Source organism: Canis lupus, chromosome 31 (genome assembly GCF_003254725.2).
Source record: "Canis lupus dingo isolate Sandy chromosome 31, ASM325472v2, whole genome shotgun sequence".
Taxonomy (NCBI): Eukaryota; Metazoa; Chordata; class Mammalia; order Carnivora; family Canidae; genus Canis; species Canis lupus.
This window is the reverse complement of record NC_064273.1, coordinates 31,508,783-31,530,688: the sequence shown is the minus strand read 5'-3', so window position 1 is coordinate 31,530,688 and position 21,906 is coordinate 31,508,783. Positions and strand designations below refer to the sequence as shown.

Sequence of the window (21,906 nt, the reverse complement as noted above, 5' to 3'; positions counted from 1 at the left end):
GGAATGTGTATGATATAATGATAAGTGGAAAAAAGACACATTCAGGACCACAGAAATGCAGAGATCATATGAGATTACTATGAACAATTATATGCCAACAAATCGAACAACTTAGAGGAAACAGATAATTTGCTACAAACACACAACCTATGAAGACTGAATGATGAAGAAGCAGAAAATATGAACAGGACTGATTACTAGTAAGGAGATTGAATCCGTGATCCAAAACCTCCCAACAAACAAAAGTCCAGGACCAGATGGCTTCACTGGTGAGTTCCACCAAATGTTTAAAGAGGAATTAATACCAACCCCTTTCAAACTCTTCGGAAAAGTCAGAGGAGGAGGGAACACTTCCAAACATATTTCTGAGGCCAGTATGCCCCTGATATCAAAACCAGACAAAGATACCATAAGAAAGGGGAAATTACAGGCCAATATCTCCTATGAACACAGATGCAAAAACCCTCAACAGAATATTAACCGAATTCAGCAGTACATTAAAAGGATCACACACCAAGATCAAATGGGATTTTTCTCCAGGATGCAAGGATGGTTCAACATTTGCAAATCGATAGGATATGCCACACGAAGAGGGTGAAGGATAAAAATAGATGCAGAAAAAGCATTTGACAAAATTCAACACTCATTTATGATAAAAGAAAAAAAAAAACCTCTCAACAAAGTGGGGATATACATGCCCACTGTACATAATAAAGGCCGTCTACGACAAGTTCGCAGCTAAAGCCACACTCAACAGGGCAAAGTGGAAAGCTTTTCCTCTCGGATCAGAAACAAGTCAGGGACGCCCACTCTTGCCACTTTTATCCAATATGGAATCCTATATGCTCCCAGCCAGAGCACTTAGGCAAGAAAGAGAAATAAAAGGCAACCCACTTGTAACGTAAGAAGTAAAATTGCTCCTATTTGCCAATGACCCATTATATAGAGAGAACTCTAAAGACTCCATCAAAAAACTCTTAGAACTAAATAAATGAATTGAGTAAAGTTGTAGGAGACAAAATCAATATACAAAAATCTGTTGAGTTTCTACACATTAATAATGAACTATGAGAAAGAGAAATTAAGAAAACAATCCCATTTATAAATCACATCAGAAAAGAATAAAGTACCTAGGAATAAATTTAACTGAGGAGGTAAAAGACCTTATACTCTAAAAACTACAAGACCTTCATGAAATAAACTGAAGGAGACACGAATTAATGCAAAGGTATCCCATGCTCACAGAGCGGAAGAATTAATATAAAATGTCCATACTACCCAGAGCAATCTACAGATGTAATGCAAGCCCTATCAAAATTCCAGTACCATCCTTCGAAAACAACAACAACAACAACAACAGAACAATCCTAAAATTTGTATGGAGCCCCCCAAAGTTGCCTATAAGATGAAAAGCAAAAATAACAAGTGATATTACATCATAATAAAAACCTTCTGCACAGCAAAGGAAACCATCAACAACACGAAAAGACAACCTACTGCATAGAGGAAATATCTCCAAATCATTTATCAGCTCAGGGGGCAATATTCAAAACATACAAAGGACTCTTCCAACTCAGTAGCGAAAAATAGATAAATAAGTAAAAGAGCCCAACTAAAAAAATGGGCAGAGGGTCTGAATTGATATTTTCCCAAAGAAGACACACACAGATGGCCAACAGGTATATGATCCAGTTCATAATATCACTAATCACCAGGGAAATGCAGATCAGAATCACATGAGGTATCACCTCACATCTGTTAGAATGACCGTTATAAGAAAAAAACAAAACAGGGACACCTGGGTGGCTCAGGGGTTGAGCCTCTGCCTTTGGCTCAGGGCGTGATCCTGGGATCCAGGATCAAGTCCCACATCAGGCTCCCTGCAGAGAGAGCCTGCTTCTGTCTCTGCCTATGTCTGTCTCTCTGTATCTCTCATGAATAAATAAATAAAATCTTTTAAAAAAAGAAAAAAACAAAACAAAAAACAAGGAATAATAAGTGTTGGCAAGGATGTAGGGGAAAAGGAACCCCTGTGCCCTATCAGTAGAAATGTAAACTGGTGCAGCCTTTATGGAAAAACAAACAAACAAAAAAACAAAAAAACAAAATAGTGAGGAGATTCCTTTTTTTTTTTTTTTTTAGAGATCCAGAAATATCACTTCTGGGTAATTTCTCTGAAGGAAACAAAAACGCTAACTCGAAAAGATATCTGTGCCCACATGTTTATTGCAGCATTATTTACAAAAGCCGAGGAATGAAAGCACCCTAAGTGTCTGTCCATGGATGAATGGATTAAAAAAATTGTGAGGAATATTGTTCAGCCATAAAACAGAAGGAAACCTTGCCATATGCTACAACATGGATGAACCCCGAGGGCATTATGCTAAGAGAAATAAGTCAAAGACAAATACCACGTCACCTCACACGTGCAATCTAGAAAAAAAGCTCACAGATACAGAGAACAGACTGGTGGTTGCCAAAGGTGAGGAGTGGCAGGCGGGTGAAATGGGTGAAAGGGGTCAAGAGGTACAAACTTCTAGTTATAAAATAAACAAGTCCTGGAGGGGCACTTGGGTGGTTCCGTCAGTTAAACATCTGATTTTGGCTCAGGTCATGATCTCAGGATCCTGGGATCGAGCCCCGCGTCGGGCTGCATGCTCAGCGGGGAGTCTGCTTCTCCCTCTCCCTCGGCCCCTCCTCCCACTTATGTACACACTCTCTCTCAAATGATTAAAATCTTAAAAATGAATAAATAAGTCCCGGGGATGTAATGTCCACCATGGGGACTTCAGTTAATGACACCGTATTGTATACTGAAAGTTGCTAAGGGAACAGACCTTAAAAACTCTTGAGACAATTTGAAAAGAAATTTATAAGTATTTTACTGTAAGGGATGTGAGCTAGACTTACTGTGGTGATCACGTAGCAATGCACACAAATGTCAGATCATTATGTTGTACACCCAAAACTAATATAATGTTGTATGTCGAGTATGTCTCGTTAAAAACAAAAAAAGATTCTGAAATGCGTAGAGTACAGGTAGGAAAAAGTGCACACACATGCACATAAATATTTATACACCTCCGCTGCGTGATCTTGAACAAGTTACTAAGCCCCGTGCCTCAGTTTCCCCATTTAAAACAAGGGACTAATTGTACTTTCTACCTCGCCCGGCTGCTGTGAGACTAGATAATCTGTGCAAAGTTTTAGAAGGGTGGTGCAGACACGCAGCAAGGACTCGATATATATTAACTCACATTATGAAACTGGTCAAATGACAAGTTTCATTTTCTTCTCAGCTTTTCTTGGTTTTCTACATTTCCAAGGAAGGTATTCATTTCATAATAAAAGTGAGCAATTATTTTTCTCATGGTAAGTAGGTAGTTTGTATGAGGGTCAGGAAGTGGAAATGCAGCAAGGATCAGGCCCCAGGCCCCTTATGTGGCCACACAACCGCCCTTGCACCCAGACGAGGGGCAAGGCTCTCGGGGACAGTGCAGACACAAACTCCCTTCTTCCCAGGCTTGGTGGGTGCACCTGCGTGGACCCCCTTGGCAGGGCGGAGATTCCATGGCGAGGAGGGCAGACAGGGGTATAGGAAAGAGCTGTCTTCACACCGTTGCTCCTCTTGGGGTTTACTTTTTTAACAGCAAAATCCACGGTTTCGATTCCCAGCTCACGTTTGCACGCATTGCCTCATTTCACCCCCCACTACAACCATGGGGGGTAGGCATCACCCGGAAAATGGGACCAACAAATCTTGAGGGCACAGCTGAGGCCCCAGGCCGGGTGTTCTGACTCCCTTTTCTCAGAGTGACCCCTGGGGAAGGAGAGATAACAGCCTCCAGAAGGTTCTCTGTAGCTACATGTGGAAGGAAGGTTAGGGGAGACTCAGCCAATTTGCTTTTGGCCCCAAAAGAAAGGCAATAAGATCCAACGAGAGTCCCCTATATGGATTTCCCAAGTGGCCACTACTTCTTCAACATAAGTGCTTGTGAAGCTCCTTAATTTTGAAATCTGTCCGGAGTGGTACCCGTAGCACCCGGGCAATAAGACCCTGTGCTTTCCCTTTACCCTATCTTGTACTTCATACTTTCCTTCTTCTTCTTCTTCTTCTTCTTCTTCTTCTTCTTCTTCTTCTTCTTCTTCTTCTTCTTCTTCTTCTTCTTCTTCTTTTTCTTCTTCTTCTTCTTCTTCTTCTTCTTCTTCTTCTTCTTCTTCTTCTTCTTCTTCTTCAGACTTACTTATTTGAGAGAAAGAGCGAGAGTGCAGGTGCACGCATGTGGCGGGGATGGGGCAGAGGGAGAGAGAATCTCAAGTAGACTCTGTGCTGAGCATGGAGCCCAACGCAGGGCTTGATCTCACCACCCTGAGGTCATGACCTGAACCGAAATCAAGAGTGGGATGTTTAACCCACTGAGCCCCTCAGGCCCCCCCATACTTTCCTTATTTCTTCCCACATTCCTAAAATCTATCCATAATCATCTAAGCTGGATATAATAAAGCCAGCTGATCCCAAATATTTTATATTAGGATTCCAACGGCAGAAGTTGTGGAGATTTTTATCATTTCTGACCCTCCCCGACTCTGCTGTGATGGGGCTTAGATACGGAGACCAAACAAACACAGACACAGATTTTTTTTTTTCTTCTCTGTGACCCATGGTGATAGTCCACATATCAATTCAAGTCAAAATCCTAGACGCTTAGTCATAACATTCCTTGGTTTGCTCTAGCTCCCCCTCCAGGCTGTCGTTCTTAATTAGCTGCCCGAAATGATCCCAGGGTGGAGGGCTATAAGGTAAGGCCCTGCTTGGTGGCGATGGAGATGGAGGCTGGAGATGGACGGGGCAGGCTGGAGATGTCCCCTCAGCCGTAAGCCCTGGGAGCAGAGGCCTTGGCCCTGGCACTTCCAGGCCACAGTGTCTCCAACATTGTGGTCTAAGATGTTTGTGAAATCAGGGTGGCCCATGCTGAGATGGGAGCCAGTGGTCACGGTTTTCCAAGGCCGTGGAAAACCGTGGCCACCTTGGGGTGGAAATTCTGGTTGCATGAATCTGCTATCCAGAAAAACAGGTGGCCTGCCTGGCTCCTCCAGAATTCCTCTTGAAGGCACAACCGCATCTATCAGCCTCTGGCAGGACAGTAACCCTTGGCCCCGAAGACAACATGTATCTCAGTTTTGAGTTTTAAGAGCTGAAAAGGGGACGCCTGGGTGGCTCAGCCATTGAGCATCTGCCTTTGACTCAGGGAGTGATCCTGGAGTTTCAGGATCAAGTCCCACATCAGGCTCCCCACAGGAAGCCTGCTTCTCCCTCTCCCTGTGTCTCTGCCTCTCTCTGTGTGTGTCTCTCATGAATAAATAAATAAAATCTTAAAAAAAAAAAAAAGAGCTGAAAAGGACACCAAAAACGCCTACCGTGATTGAATAGTGCCCCCTCCCCAAGTTCCATGTCCTGACCCCTGGAACCTATGAATGTGACCATATTTGGGAAAGGAGTCTCGGCAGGTGAAATTAAGTCAAGGACCTCAGGATGAGATCGTCCTGGAATAGGATGGGCCCTACCTTGAACAAACATCCCTATATGAGACAGAAGAGGAGAGACACACACGGGGAGCAACCGAGGCAGAGACTGGAGCTATGGGACCAGCAGCCAGCAGAGGCGCCCCCAGAGAGAGCACTGCCCGGGCGACCCCTTCATTTCGGACTTCTGGTCTTCAGAACAGTGAGAGAGCACATTTCCGTTGTTGTAAGCCACCTAGTTTGTGGGATTTTATGAGGGCAGCCCCAGGAAAGAAAACCAGCCTCCACAGGAAAACTGGTGAGCGGGATCCCCATGCTCCTCTGCTAGGAGCTTGCACGTTGCCAGCACAGCGCCCTGCTCTACACCAAGGCACTTTGTTGGCTGGACCACATGGAAAGCACCAGGAGGAGAGCAGTAGCTTCAGGGAGACTGTCCCCAAGGGCCACACTGTGGCACGGGCCGAGCCTGACCCATCCAGCTCCCCTTTAGAAGATACAGTCTACGCATCTGTGTGCCCAGAACTGCTTCCAGGGATCAGGACACCGTGTCGATCACGCTGTGCTTTTTAGGATCATTTCCTGCTCCGTCGCTTGTGGTTCTCCCTTAAGGCGAACACCTTCACCTGCAAGACAGACTCCTCTACCCCCACACTCTGCTTGGAGAACAGGGTCCACAAGGGATCTGAGTATCCATTAAACTTGGTCATCCGTTTCCAGTCCAGAGGCAAGCAAGTCCTGCAGCAGAGGGTCACCTGAAGTGTAATCCCCACAGTAGCCTGGAAACTCTTTTCAAGTCTATCTTGCATTTTAAGACCTTTGTCCCCTGTCCCACAGCCATGCTACAGAGCATTTGCACACTGGCAGTCCGTGTACCACATATGCTCACGGATGGGCTCTGTTGGTGGCAGTGTGCCTTCGGATGGTCACGTGTTAGCCACAGGCTCTCCCACCCGCTACTGCCCTACAGTTGCCCATCCATACATGTTACATGTACTTGTACTTGCCTGGCCCCATTTGGGTTTGTGATTCTTTTTTTTAAGATTTTATTTATTTATTCATGAGAGACACAGAGAGAGGCAGAGACACAGGCAGAAGGAGAAGCAGGCTCCCTGCGGGGAGCCCGATGTGGGACTCGATCCCAGGACCCCGGGGTCACGGGCTGGCCAAAGGCAGACGCTCAACCACTGAGCCACCCAGGTGCCCCTGGGTTTGTGACTTGTGCACCATTTAGGGTGTGGTCCCTATGGGTGTCTACCAGCTGTCCTATAATTCTGTTGCAACAGTTACTGCTTCAAATCTGCAGAGCACATATTCAGGCTTTGAAGCCTTTCTGTGATATTGAAATGTTTTGACAGTTGGCCTTGGCCTGTGTTCTCCGTGCTCTGGGCTAAGCCCACTCTGTGGAGAGGCCTAACTAGAGAGCTAGGTGAAATTCTCCGACCATCTTGGACCGAGAACCTTGTGGACATCATGAGTCTTCCAAACTCCTGTGTCCACAAGAGAAGTACCCAGCGTCCCTTAACAGAAAACATCAAGTTCACGGATATCAATCCCTTTCCAAGCTGTGTATCACCCCCTGCCAGCCCCCAGGATCTGTAGTTGAAGAGAAGACCTCTACTGGCTCCCCTACATGCAAGAGAGAGTCCCTCAGATGCTTGATAAAGAGAGGAAGGACACGGCAGATGCAGATCCCAGCTTGTGGTCCCCATTTCCGGGAGGCCATGTGACTGTCATGCCTGGGGGCCCACACTCAGCAGAGCTGCTGGGACCTTCCTTCGGCCACCATAAGACGGTGGGTGGGGAACAGGGTGGGAGGGTTGGACACATTCTCTAAAGGATCCCTGTTCATTTTTCTTACAGAAGCTTCTGGCGAAAGTCCTGGCACACTCTGACTTGCAGAGCTCATCTGGAAAGGCCCAGGTCCACAGGGACACAGAGGCCGAGGTGCCAGGGCCATGCCAGCCCTGTCTCGCCGACCTCGGGAAACCCGTGCTCCCCCAAGACTGCACCGCCCAGCCCAGCTTCTCTTTATGAAGCTGACTTTCTGGAAGGTGTTGAATTCTCTTTCTTTAGGGGCTGTGCTTTCTTTGGACCCTGTGGATCCCTGCTCTGGGTTAAGATAATATTTTGAACAATGTGTGAAAACCATTTGGCTGACTGTGGTCCTCCAGAGCCACCACTACCTTGTGTCCAACTCTGCTGCTGGCACAGCCCTTCGCCCCATCTCCAGGGATTCCTGGGTTTTGGACGCCAGCATGGAGAAAATTTGGCCTTGGAAAATCGGACAGTGACCTCCCTGGGTGTTGGCAGATGTTTTCTGTGCTCAGTGACCTCATCGACTGCGAAGACTGTTGATGTCTGTATGTCTCCCTATAAGAGGAGGCCAGAACCCCCTCCATGGCCTTGGGGTCCTGAGGGTCACCACAGTCCTGGCCACCTCCAGCCACATTCGGTTGTGGGGGATGCGAGGAAAGTGGCAGAGGCTGCCCCACATGCTGCCTTCCTGGGACAACCATCAGGCCAGCTCCAGCTGTGATGGGATTGAAGGGTTGGATCCCAGGTTGGCAGGGGCCACTGTGCGGATCTGGAACCTGGAGGAAGCCTGGAGGGCAGGAGGCTTGGGCCAGGCCCCTGAGCCCTGCCGTCAGCTGCTGAAGCACCACGTGATGTGACTGAAAAGTCACATTTCCAAATGACGCATCCTGCCTTCTCAGACTTCTCACCCGTCCTCCCCAAGCCGGCCTGTCCAGCTGGGCCTACTATTGGGTAAGGCCACAGAGCTCTGAAAGAAAGTCCCTGTCACAGGCTGAATGGCGTTCCACCCAAATTCCTGTGTTGAAGTCCCATCCCTCAGTACCTCAGAATGTCACTGTATTTGGAGATAGGATCTTTGAAATAATGAAAATAAAATTAAGGAATTGGGGAACCCTAATCCAATATGACTGGCATCCTTATAATAAAAAGAGATGAGGACAGAGGGACAGTCACATGAGAACCCAAGAGCAAGATGCCCATCCACAAGACAAGGACAGTGGCCTCAGGAGACAGCAGCCCTGCAGACACCTTCATCTCAGAGCGAAGGCTTCAGAACTATGAGAAAACGAATTTTTGTTGTTTGAACCCCTAAGCCTGTGGTATTTTGTTATGGCGGCCCAAGCAGACCAATAGGGTCCCCACAAGGATCTGAAGAGCGTGAGGTGAAAACATTGCCCAGGAACCAGAACAGCAGATCGACAGCAGCTGACATCCTGCAGGAGTGAAAGAGTGGGTGACTTGGGTTCCCCCAGCCTCCACAGGGCAGGAGTGTGGGTATGGACAACACCCCAACTGACCAACAGGGCCCCTCAGACAGAGGCGACCAATGCCTGTGTGGTCAAGATGACCAACTGGGCTGGGAGGTGAGGAGCAGCTGGAAGGGAGGGCTGGATGAAGAACACCTTCACAAAACCTGAAGACCAAGGAGAGGAGGCCAAGGAGACACAGGCCCTTGGACCTTTGCTCTCATGGATGCCTCCTCACATCCCTCCCCTCACCACAGAGTGCACTCAGCAAGGGGCCCATCTCTCTCCTGAGGCCTTTCTCTGGCAGAGCCCATTCTGACGGAGATTAACACCCCTGAGAGCAGCCTTCAGCCAATGATGGGCAGGAGCAGGAGTATAAATACCTCAGCTCACTCCCCTGGGCGCCATGACTGAGTCCCAGTCACACAAGCCTCTCTTAAGGCTCCTTCCTCTCTATGGCTTAGTTCTCCCTCCCCTAACCCTGCTTTGGTTGCTGTCCAAATAAACCAGTGTACGTGAACTCCAGGTTCAGGGTCGGCTTCTGGAAATGCCCCCTCTGGCACCAGTTCTGTGCCTGCGAAAGAGAGTGGAGCCTCAGTGCCTCACGACACAGGGGTTTCAAAATTGCCCAAGCTCCACACCAATAAAGACCTGGCTTCCAAAAACCACGTTCCGCTTGTCGAATGTCTCCCCTTTCTTCATCATCTGAGAGTCCCAGCTTTGGAGGAGAAAATAATGGCTTCCCTGAGGGGGGTGGCCAAAGATGGTTCCAATCCCGGAGCCAAGGTGTGAGCTCTGGAAGACTAATTCCTAACCCTATTTGTGGGTAAGAGCCTTGGCTGTTTCTCGCCGCCAACACTGCTCTGGTTTATATCTGGAAAAGCTGGCAGAGAGGGGTCTGGAGCAGGCTCATGGGGGATCCCAAGGCCATTCCCCATCCCCCCGCAGCCGGGTGGGGATATGCCCTCTGCCTCCTGTCCCTGTGGTGGTTTCTCCACCGTCGTGAAGGCCACTGCACAGTAGCAATCAGTGTCATATTGCTTTCTTAAATTGTCTTTGATTTACCAATTCTAGCCCATTTGGATAAACAAAGCAAAACCATGCTCTCTCTCTGGTTTCTAAATGCTCTTTTTTGGGTGTCTCCTGGAAGCCCGTGTATTCCTTCCCTTTCAGGGTTCCCTTGGGGAATCGAAAGGTCTAGAAATACCAAATTCCAAGGGAGGTAAGGTGGATTTATCATGCAAATGGCAGAAAATCTCTCAAATAAAGTCCCTTCAAAAGCCAGGCAAGCACCTGGGTGGCTGCCTTCAGCTCAGGGCTCAGGGCGTGACCCTGGAGTCCCGGGATCGAGTCCCACCTCGGGCTCCCTGCATGGAGCCTGCTTCTCCCTCTGCCTGTGTCTCTGCCTCTCTCTCTGTGTCTCTCATGAATAAATACATAAATAAAATCTTAAAAAAAAAAAAAAGCCAGGAGAGCTTGGGAAGATTGGAGCTCCTGATGGAGCAAAGACAGGCCACGTCTCCCCGTCTAAGAGCCATCTTGTGGTAGAAACCGCTCAAGGCTTGGGAGCCAAACAGGTCTGGACTCTTGTCCTGTCTGCATCGGCCCCTGCCCCCCTACAGGTCTCTGCTCCCTGCAGCTCAGCTGCTCATCTGGGATATGGGTAAAAGGCCAGCATGGATACCTGAAAAGCATCCGGTCTGTGTCGGGGACACAGGAGCCTCGCACTGGTCATCCCTGTGGCCTTCTTTACATTTCCAAAACACAAAGTGTATTTACTTCTCCTGGGGAAAAAAAAAATCCCTGCTCCCCTCTGTCAGCCAGATAGTGCAGGAGATAAGAAATGGGATTTAAAACGAAGCCTTTAAATTAACAAGGCAGGAAACCACAAATGTTGGAGAGGATGCGGAGAAAAGGGAACCCTCTTACACTGTTGGTGGGAATGTGAACTGGGGCAGCCACTCTGGAAAACTGTGTGGAGATTCCTCAAAGAGTTAAAAATAGACCTGCCCTATGACCCAGCAATTGCACTGCTGGGGATTTACCCCAAAGATACAGATGCAATGAAACGCCGGGACACCTGCACCCCGATGTTTATAGCAGCAATGGCCATAATAGCCACACTGTGGAAGGAGCCTCGGTGTCCATTGAAAGATGATGGATAAAGAAGATGTGGTTTATGTATACAATGGAATATTCCTCAGCCATTAGAAATGACAAATACCCACCATTTGCTTCAACGTGGATGGAACTGGAGGGTATTATGCTGAGTGAAGTAAGTCAGTCGGAGAAGGACAAACATTATATGTTCTCATTCCTTTGGGGAATATAAATAATAGTGAAAAGGAATATAAGGGAAGGGAGAAGAAATGTGTGGGAAATATCAGAAAGGGAGACAGAACGTAAAGACTGCTAACTCTGGGAAACGAACTAGGGGTGGTAGAAGGGGAGGAGGGCGGGGGGTGGGAGTGATTGGGTGACGGGCACTGGGGGTTATTCTGTATGTTGGTAAATTGAACACCAATAAAAAAAAAGATATTAAAAAAATAAAAATAAAACGAAGCCTTTTAATTCCTAAAGTTTTCATTTGCTTGGAGGCCTCATGTCCCCCTCATGCAGCCCCACTTGGAGGAGCAACTCAGGTAATTTGGGGGTTTGCCTTCAACTCCCTTGCTGGATATCAGGGCTCCAGATGGGCTCTGGCCTCCATGGAAGGGACTGGGGACCCGCAGGGCGGAGGCTTTCAGAGCAGCCACCTGCCTTCTCCACCGGGAGGGAATGTCTCTCCCAGGGCCCTCCCAGGGGTGTGGAGGCGTGGGCCCTCATGCCTGTCCTCCTTTCTGGACGGTTCTGTGGTGATGGTGCTGCTCCCCAGCCTCAGAGCAGACGCCTCTTCATCTCCCGACCGCTCTCGTTACTCCAGAGCACACAGTCCCCGCTTACCAGCTGCCCGGCAAGTCTCCCCAATAACTAATTCTGTAATCAACACTTCCTGCCCTGTTTTCCAGCTCCCGTATGAGCGAGGCCGACCTACAGATCCCATCCAAACAGTGGGCAGTTGCTTCCTGACCAAGCTGCTTTCAAGAACCACAGGGACGTTTGTATCAAAATTCAGTTATTTAAACACCAAAAATATAAAGGCTGCTCACAACTCCGAGTCTGTCCGTGCACAGCGCCCTTTCCTCGCTGTTGTGAATCAAAAGGGAGCAGAGAAAAGCTGTCTGTCTGCCCAGTGACACCCTAGTAACTGCCAGGTCCACTGGGTCCCAGTCGACACTGACCGGCCAGGCCGACAAGGTGACCACAGAGTGAGCAGTCCTTGGACCCTGCGGCCCACCCTCAGCTCCAAACCAGCAACTTGTCTTCTAACGCCCCCCTTAGTCAACATAAAGCAAAGCAAGAATGGGGGACATGCAGTCTGGGCTGCTCCACCAGGCATCTGCACCCCATTAATCAGCACCCCTGACCCGGCCATTGGCATGGAGGGCTGGACCGTGAGAGGATGAGGTGCTCCCCTTCATGCCAATTATTTGCTGCCTCAAGTTGGATTCTAGAAGAAAAGTGTCACTTCTTCAAACATTTCAGTGGCTAGACCCAACCCCCAGCCCCAACCCCATCCAGATGGTCACCAAACTGTCTGCATTAGCAAATCGAATACTGATTATTCATTCTTTCCATGCTGACTTCTCCCATCCGGGGAACTGTGGTCTTCCCTGAGCTTGCCAACCAGGTGGTGGACAGTGGTCAGAGGCCGGCTGCCGCCGGGTTCAGCTCCAGGCTCTGCCAACTTCTCTGAACTGGCTTCACCTCTCTGAACCTCAGCTCCTCCTCTGTGGTAAAAGGAGGATATGAACACGAGAACCTCCCTCACTGGGTTGGCAACGTATTTAATCACTTAAATCAGTGTCTGACAGTAGCAAGGGCTCTGAACTTGTTGCTTCTTTTGCTGATCGCCCTTACTTGCAACCGGCGTGCAGACGTCACAAAGAAGTTTAGGTTCTAAATCCACCATCTCGAATCCAGCAATTTGTGCACCATCCCACACCTGCCAGGGTTCCACTGGAAGGTGAGGTTGGATGTGTGCGAACTGACTGTGCTTTAGTCAGGGGTGGATGGAGTGTGCTTTAAAATTCGTGTGTGCACAATGGGCGACTATTGCACCAAGCAAGGCCGCTCTCCCGCTCCAGGCGTACCACAGCCCAGCGCAGGTGAGCAGGTGAGGGGTACTCACGGAGGTGGTGCGCGTAGCGGAGGTGGAACACATCGCAGCCGTGCACGTGATGGTAGAGGGTCTTCTCGATCAGGTCCTGCGGCTCATACCCGGTCAGCTCGGTCACCCTGGGGGCGGACAGTGGCTCGGTGTGTTACACTGCTCTGCAGATCGCCTTTCATTTAAACTAATATTGGTTTTGCCAACTAATCAAGTGCTAAAAGGCTCAGGGTGGGGGGTGATGTTGGTTTTGGAAAGGGAGAATGATCTTTTTTACAAGAAGAGAGTCTTTGAACTCTAGCCCAGTACAGGATGTAGCACTATTCATGAGCGGGAATGTTCTGAAACGACTGGTGAGAAGAGCCTTTGGGATGGCTTAAAATGCTTTCCTTTTTCTGGGTGAAGCTTATGTGGGGGCGCTTACGAGTGCACTTTGATGCTGCTATTGGGAGAAAGAACCACTCTCCAGGGGGCTTTTGGGTGACAGTCCAGTGGGAACCATTTTTTTTTATTATTGTGGTAAAATGTGCATAACAGAAACTTTTGCCATTTTAACCATTTTTAAGTCTGCATTTAGTGGCAATGACTACATCCACAATGTTGTGTGACCAGCCCAATTCCATCTCCAGAGCTCCCCATGCCCCCCCCCCAACCCCAGCTTCTATCTCTATGAATCTTTCTATTCTAGATATCTCGTAGGAGTGAAATGATTTGGTCTATATCCTTTTGTGTCTGGCTTCTTTCACCTGGCATCATGTTTTCAAGATTGGCCCATGTTGTAGCGTGTGACAGGATGTCATTCATTTTTATGTTTGGGTAATAGTCTATTCTATGGAGATATCACTTTTTTTTTTTTTTTTTTTTTTTTGGCCACCTGGGTGGTGTCCACATCCCAGCTACTGTGTGTGCGGGCCAGTACGCCCCACACAGGACACGGCTGAACGGCACAGTGGTCTCAGGATGCTCTGGTTGGACGGTGGCATTCACAGACTAGCTGGAGACATGCAAGCCTCACATCATTGGGGGACTCTTGTGCAGGCCCCAGAAGATAGTATATCAACACCCGAAAACAAGGTACATCTGATGGCGAAAGGGCAGCATGTTCCCGGTGCTTTCCTGCCATTACCACCTCTCTGTTCTCATCAAGTCCCAGGAATGTTGAATTCCCACGTCAGCTCTTTGAAGAAAAGTGGCTCTCAAGGTCCAAGACCACATCATCACTGGCGTTTGGATCACTCCATTCAGAGTTGAAAATGGCATGTGGCAATGGTGTCATATCCCAAGGCCTTGGGCAACTGAGTGGGGAGCGGTGCCCTTGGAGGAGGTGGCCGAAACGTCTTGGTGACAGATATTCAAGAACAGTTGAAAGAGGACAAGAAGGTATTGCAAAGGAAGGGAGGCCCTGGTGAGAAGTCAGTCCTGGAGCGGGGAGCAGAGCTAGGGTCTGAGGACGGCCGGGACTGGGGGTCCTGTTGGCTTGATTTCGAAATGTTGGCTGTAAATTAAACGGGGAAACTTGACCTCATTTCATTCCGTAACCCGCTCCCCTTTCTGTTGAGTTCTGTGCCGGCTTCGGGTCATAAATCTCCGAGAGCTTCATATTTCCCTGGAATCGCTCACTATTTGGTGTACACATTTCCATGGTGTTCCTCCGGGGCGGGAAGGAGATGAGGCTGGAGGTAGGTGGAGAGGGAACTTGCCACAGCCTCTCAGGGCTCGGGGGACTTGTCTAAAGGCCACCTAGAACTTCAGACCCCATTAGAGTCTAACTGTGTGGCAGGAAAGCTGAGATCTGGCTTCTCCCCCCCAAAGAAAACCAGGCATCTCTACGGTGTGGGGATGAAAGAGGCTTCCCAGACCCTTTGGAAGTAGAGTTACAGAACAACGGCCCCGAACGTGTAAATGAATCAGAAACACATGTATTAAGTTTCTCATCAAAGTACACGCTGGTTTTAAAAATTAAAGGGAAAGAGAAGGGTCTGGCAGCAAGCCCTCCTGGTTTTTTCCAAACCTCCAGTGTCTGAAGACCTGTCAGAGGGATTTGCCAAACCCCAAACATGGCTGGGTTCACCCATCCTTAGCAAAAGCACCAGCTACAGTTTCAAAGTGAAATACCACAAAACCCCGATGAACCAAATTTCAGGTTATGCTGAGTTCAGTTGTGTCTGGGATTACACGGGGTGGGGGGCCAAGCGGCCACCCCCCAGGCCCCTGTGACTCTACGGCTGCTGGGCTTCAAGCCAACCCCTCACTGTGGCTTCTGGGGTTTGGATGTGGGAGCCGACATCTCCCACCCCGCCGGGCCATTCCGCCGACCTCTGGGTCCCGGGTCAGCCCCCCTGTCCCCCAGCCCAGAGGCCTATCAAAGAAGGAGCTGCAGCAGACCAGAGACCAGAGCGAGAGTGAAGAATTCTCCAGCTCATTCGAAGCATCTCCTAGATGACTGGAGTTCTGACGCTTTGCTAGAAGCCTCTGGCACTTAGCTGATAGAACACAGGGGACTTCTGCAGAGCCGGGGCTCTTCTCAAGATCGCTGTCTTTCTTTCCTACTCACCTCAGGGGTGCAGCCCTGGGTACGACCCTCACCCAGAAGTGGAGGAAAGCTGGTGTTCTCGAAAGGCCCTGCCTGGGGCTCCCTCCAGACACAGTCTGGCCTGTAAGCTAACCTCGGATGCCCTCTTCTGCAAAGCCCTCGGTTTGTCCTTCGTGTTTCAAAGCCATGTGCATCGAGCGATGTGAGAAGACCTGAGATCTCTTCTCCGGGGACATCTCCCTCTTTCCTCTTCTAGAGAATTCACTGAGCCTCAGAGGCGAATTCTCCTTGAGTCGTCAAAGGAAAACTAGGAGACAGACATAACACGGGAGACCCCAGTCGTATCCTCCCAAGTGTCTAAAATAATGAATTTGTGCAGCTGGAATTCCTTTCAGTTCAGCTTTTAGAAGTGGCTCCTGAATCCAGAAAGAACGCCTTCCCACCGCCTGGCTGTCACTTCCGTCACCCCCAGGCGGCCCACCCAGCCGGGCCCCTCTCCTGGCAGGTGCCCGTCTCTGCTGCAGGCAAACAGCACTTGCCAGCGTCGGACCAGCCCAAAGGTCCTGGTCTCCTTGCCCCAAAGAGTTATGTGTACTCTTCGCTTGGAGTTCCTGGGCTACAACAGCAACCTCTGTCATTTCTCTGCCTTTGAGTGGTTCTGAGGCTCGGAGGTGTGCTAACGATGAACTAGGCTAATTCGTGTCTATGCCTCTTGCCCTTGACGAGATAGGTTTTTTTTCCCCCATAATGGTTTAAAATGACCAATTTTATGTGTATTTTACCACAATAAAAAATGTTGGGGAAAAATATAAATCTTAGCAAAATTATATATATTTATATTTACATATTTCTATTTTATATATATATAAAGAGAGAGAGAGAATGAGATCTCCTTTTTCCCAGAAAGCTCGGGGTCTCTGAACATTTATTCCTCCCGTATAGCTGGGGACTCCAAGGGGCTAACAGGCAAGTGGCTCACCTTGGAGGTATATCAGGCTTTTTTACTTTTACAAATGCTTCATGTCTATTATCAAATTTCATCTTCCCTAACAGCCTGTGGGGAGCCGAGTGGGCAGGACAGGGTTTACTTATTTTTTTTTTTTTAACAGATGAGAGAATGGAAGCCCGCAGAAGCCCCAGAAGCCCTGGGGAGGCCCGGCTGCTCCAGCACACACCTCCCCTTTGCGGCGGGCTTGGGCCTGCGACAGGCCTAGCGACACAACCAGTCAGTGCTCCTGCCTCATTCCCTCTGACTGGCAGGCATCCTCAAGTGTGAGGGGAAAGGACAGTTGAGAGAGACGGTTCAGGGGCCGCTGCGTCTTCGCCCTCCCCTCCAGCCAGGCCAGGGGGTGCCCTCCCAGCCCAGGCCCCGATGGGGCACCTCCCGAGCTTGTGGTCCCAGCTTTCCCCGGGGAAGGCCACCTGTCTGCTCGCAGCCTCAGCCCTGGTGGCTCCGATGGCCTCCCACCAGCCTGCGTCGACAGCCCCCCCACAACCCACACTACTCCGATTTTAAAATTTTCATGGTCCCACCTACGTGACGGAGATGCAAGACAGAGTCCCGACCTCATGGGGCTTCAGAAAAGGCTAACGTGTCCACGACACGTATTACCAGCTCCCACTCCAGTGAGATGTTGAAGATAGAAGTAAATAATATAAAGCAAGTCCCTGGAGAAGCTGGTCACTCCCGAGTCCTAAAGCCGGTGGCAATCCTTGCAATTCATGACCTGGTCCACTGAATCCCTTTCTAACTCGCATTCTGTGACTTATCCCTCACCACGTTTTGTCTCCACTGTGTAGCTTTCAGGCCTGTTGCCACCATCCGTAGGAGCAGCAGGTGCCCAACTCACCTGGAATCCAGGAATATCAGCTTCAGGTCGAGGCTGGCCCTGAACATGAACATGTTACTGTGCAGCTTGATTTCTGTGATGGCACTGGGCGGCAGCGACTGGCCCACGGCCACCAGCCCCACAATCTGGTAGCACGAGTCGTACAGGGACATGTCCAGCATATATTGCCTAATCTTCAGGTAGCCGCTGCAGTGGATGACCTGGGAGAGCAGAGCGGGGGTGAGCCGCCGGCAGCCCCAGGGCCACCGTGGCACCCACGACCCCTGGCTCTGGGCCTGCTGGCCTTCTCGAGCGGGCTGGACTATCCCCAGCCCGGCCTCCCCTGAGCTGCGGCCTGACCAGCTGACAGATGCCCGATTCACCGCTCGGAAGGAACGAGGCTTCTTCCTTAGGAAACAAGATCACGCTACAATGTAAGGGTTGCCTCACCCAGTTGGCTCTGCTCCAGTAACCCTACTGGTTAAGGCTCTAACACCTAATGGATTGATGTATAATTAGCTCATCACCAAGTCACTATTATTTTTTTTAATTTATTTATTCATGAGAGATACACAGAGAGAGGCAGAGACACAGGCAGAGGGAGAAGCAGGCTCCATGAGGGGAACCCGATGTGGGACTTGATCCCAGGACCCCGGGGTCACGCCTTGAGCCAAAGGCAGACGCTCAACCACTGAGCCACCTGGGCATCCCACCAAGTCACTATTAAATGGCACAAGCGAAACACCACGGGAAAGTAACCATTGGTTCCATGATGCTCTTCGACTCCCAGCCCCCCTGGATTTGACGTCTGTTAATGTGAGGTTTATGTCACTTGACAAGCTATGCCATTCCGGGAAATTAAGAATTCCTCCAGGAGAATCAAAAGAGGCTGCCTTTTCATGTATTTTTATTTTGTTTTGTTGGCTCTATTTATAACTCAAGATTTTATCCCCTTGTAATAAGCAATAAGCCAGAGTGGCGGTATAGAAACCCCCGAGGCAGCCAAAACCCACGCAGGAGAGAACGTATAGTGTCCCAAATGTCCCAGGATTGGCAGCATTTGTATAAGTTAGTGTCAATAAAATCTCCAAAGGGTCGCAATCATCACGTGACAACAGCGATGCACAGTCAAAATCCCCAGTTCTCTTTTCAAAAACCTTCCGGCACGACCCCTGAACGCATTGTGTTTAGAGCTGCAACAGACCTGAAAATCCGCCCAGTCTATTGTCCCATCTTACTGATGAGGAAACTGAGGACAAGGTGGGTGATGTATTTTGCTTATGATTAGACAGTTAATAAGTGGCAGAAATAATTCAAGACCCAAGTCTGTTGGGTACAAGGCAGTGCTGACGGTTCCTCACCCTTGGTCAAAACAGGCATAGAGTCTGGGTCAGCAAATAAGAAACGTATCCCCAAACTATAAAACAGTGAGGTCAGGGCACCTGGGGTGGCTCAGTCAATTGAGGGACCTGCTCTTGGTTTTGGCTCAGGTTGTGATCTCAGAGTCGTGGGATCCAGTCCTGTGTAGGGCTCCACACTCAGGGGGAGTCTGCTGGAGATTCCCTTTCTCCCTCTGCCCCTCTCCCCACCTCTCTAAACAAACAAATAAAATCTAAAAAAAAAAAAAAAAAAAAAAAACCAAACAAACAAAAAAACAGATTGAGGTAAACTTAAAGGAAAGAGTTCAGCCTGGGGTTCAAAGGAGGAGGCTGAGGAGAGGCTGAAGGAGGGGCAGCCCCTGGGGTGGAGGAGTTAAGGAGGAGCACCTAGAGAGGACAAAGGTACAGAGGCACAAAACTGTCCCCCTCTCTTGACCCCACCTTCCCTCCTTTCCTAACGTGCAAATACTCCTGCACAAGGCCCCCATCCCCTCCAGCTCCAGAGTGATGGGCTCACGACCCCTCTCCTCTGAGGTGGGAGAAACGGTTAACTTCAGATTCCAGAGAGGAAGCAGAAGCGGGGAAGGGGGGTGCTCAGCACAGATTCCCCCCACCTGCCCTTGCTTCTGGGAGTGGCTGACTCTGGCGCTGAGGCACCACGCTGCCCTGCTGTGGGCCCTTCTGGGGACCTGCTCCTGGACCCTGGAGCTAGCCAAGCAGGGGGCCACGTCCAGCAGAGAAGTGCAGCCAGGAGGAGCTCTGCCCCTTAGCCTGTGGGCCTTCTGCTGGTCATCTCCCTTCTCTGCTTGCGTCCCCGGTAATCATAAAATGGGGCAATAATACTCCTCTCAGAGGGTGGCTATGACCATTAATTAACTAGATCGGGGATGCCTGGGTGGCTCAGTGGTTGAGCATTTATTTGCCTTTGGCTCAGGTTGTGATCCTGAGGTCCTGGGATCGAGTCCTGCATCGGGCTCCCCGCAGGGAGCCTGCTTCTCCCTCTGCCTGTGTCCCTGTCTCTCTGTGTGTCTCTCATGAATAAGTAAATAAAATCTTTAAAAAATAACAAAATAAATTAACCAGATGAGATGCTGCTGCTGGAAGCTCTTTGCCTTCAGAATGGGTTCTATCCTTAGTTGAGCACATTGTAGCCATCATCACTGGGTTTGGCCAAACATTGGAGGGAAGAAGCAACATTTCTGTGCTCGCTGCGGACCCCATGATATGGATTCCCGGTAAACTCTTGGGGCAGGTACCAAAGGAAAATTCTACCCTTGGCCACATGTGTTCCTGATCTCATCTGACGAAATCCAGTCTTCTTGCAATATCCTTGTAAGAGACCAGCTCTCATACCTGCTGCAGGAGCAGCTGTGAGCAGCCTCACTAGAAAGTTCTACAGCAGGCATAGTGAAACGTTTGGGTCCCTGTGCTTCGTGTCTGCAGATGTTCGTGGATAGGAAGCAAAATATAAAACAGTGAAGACCCACCATGCCTCCTTCCTCCCTCCCCTCACACGAGGCTCCTCCTACCTTGTAGCCGCTGCACGTCAGGCCTGCATTTCTTTTTGCCAGGACGCACTTCATCCGCAGAAAGAACGACCTCTCGATCTCATACTCTGAAAGCAGGAGTGAGGTTAGATTGGCCAACTGTCCCATGATGCTTCCCCCGATCCTGACCCACAATATCAAGCAACCCCCAGGACCAGGTCAGTCAGCCAGAGGCCTCATCCCAGAATGCCCAGACCCTGACCCAGAGAGTTTCTGCCTGTGGCTGGGACCTAGGCCGGATGGAGACACTGGCCCAGTCCTGGCCTGGCTTCCACATGCTCCAGAGGAAGGCAGCCGGGAACATGGCCATAGAGAGAACTCATGAGACACCAACCGGGAGCCAATATGAGGACTGTAAGTGCAGGGGCCCTGGCCTCGCTCAACATGCCCGTGGTCCCCTCCGGGCAGGCACAGAGAGGCCTGACACCAGAAGAATCGCCTTGGCCAGCCCTGGGGTGGGTGTCTGAGTTGGCCAGGAAGGCCCAGAAGCATCTGACTTCCCTCAGGCTAGAGGATAATGAGTCAGGGTTCACAGGTACAGCCCTTTCCCCAGCAGAGGGAGACAGCCCCAGGGTACCTCCTGCCAGCTGTGCCCGTAGGCACTGATACTGCCTGAGACTACCATGGAATGGGGAAGAGAACCCAAGAGACCCACTCACTTGGTCAGATCCAAGCTTTGCCCTCATAGATAGCCCCGGTCCAACCACCCCTCCTTTCTCGACTGCTCTGACCCTCCCCATTTAATATTTCCCAAAGGCCTTACCCACCAATCTCTGACCTCCCTATTGCAAATGCAAGCGAGTCCCCTAAGGAAACACCCTGTGCTTCAGTGAGCAGATGCCAGTTCTCTGGAATGATGTGCCCATGCCCCTGGGTAAGGGTGAGGGCGCTCCACTCCTAATAAACAGCTATTTGGTGGCAGTTAATAAATTAATTTTTAAAGAAAGGTTACCATTAGCAGTAACCCAGGGGGAGAAAATTGCCTGTAAGGCTCCTCCCCCACCCCACTCTTGGAGGGGCGGTCACATTTACCCAGAATTCCTCTGTAGCCACCCCAGAGTCTGTGAGGCATAAGCTTCCCGGCTGCCTGTCTGCATCATTTCCAGCCACACACTGAGGTGTGGATGCTCAGGTCTAAACAACTGCACCCGGTAGTTAACCATCCAGTTTTGGAGAAAACCAACAACACAAACACCATGAATGAAACAGCAGGACGAGTTCAGATGCGGAAAACCACCTCTGTGGATGAGAAGCTGAGGAGCAGTCCCAGGGCCCCGTGAACCTCAGACCTTATGCACCCAGGTGAAACGAATCCGTGGGTAACCCCCCCTCTCCTGGACCTCTGTGCTTCTCTTGTGTGGTTGCTACACCTCAGACATGAACCCCACGGGACCTGGGATTGGAAGGGTCTCATGATATTCCCAAGACTCATTTGCTGTGATTTTATAAACACTTAATTTAAAGCTATGACATGGAAGGGTAACGTGAAACCAGAGCTCATGGGAGAAAGCCCATTTCTGTGTAACCAACACATTGTGGAACTTTCTAGAACAATAACAACACAGAGTCTTAGGAGCTCTCTTAAGACTCCTGCTGCCTTTTCC

The 21,906-nt window shown here is 49.8% G+C and overlaps 1 protein-coding gene across 2 annotated transcripts in view; it reads right to left on the bottom strand.

The window, feature by feature from the left end:
- The window catches only part of SIM2 (SIM bHLH transcription factor 2), a 66,901-nt gene that overhangs the window by 9,530 nt on the left and 35,465 nt on the right, over window positions 1-21,906 (bottom strand). For both annotated transcript variants that reach the window (XM_049104769.1, XM_025450045.3), the window contains 3 exons: window positions 20,285-20,370; window positions 17,398-17,597; window positions 13,036-13,142 (listed from right to left, as the gene is read on the bottom strand). In XM_049104769.1, the coding sequence (XP_048960726.1) occupies window positions 13,036-13,142; window positions 17,398-17,597; window positions 20,285-20,370 (393 nt within the window). The remainder of the gene's footprint in view (window positions 1-13,035; window positions 13,143-17,397; window positions 17,598-20,284; window positions 20,371-21,906) is intronic.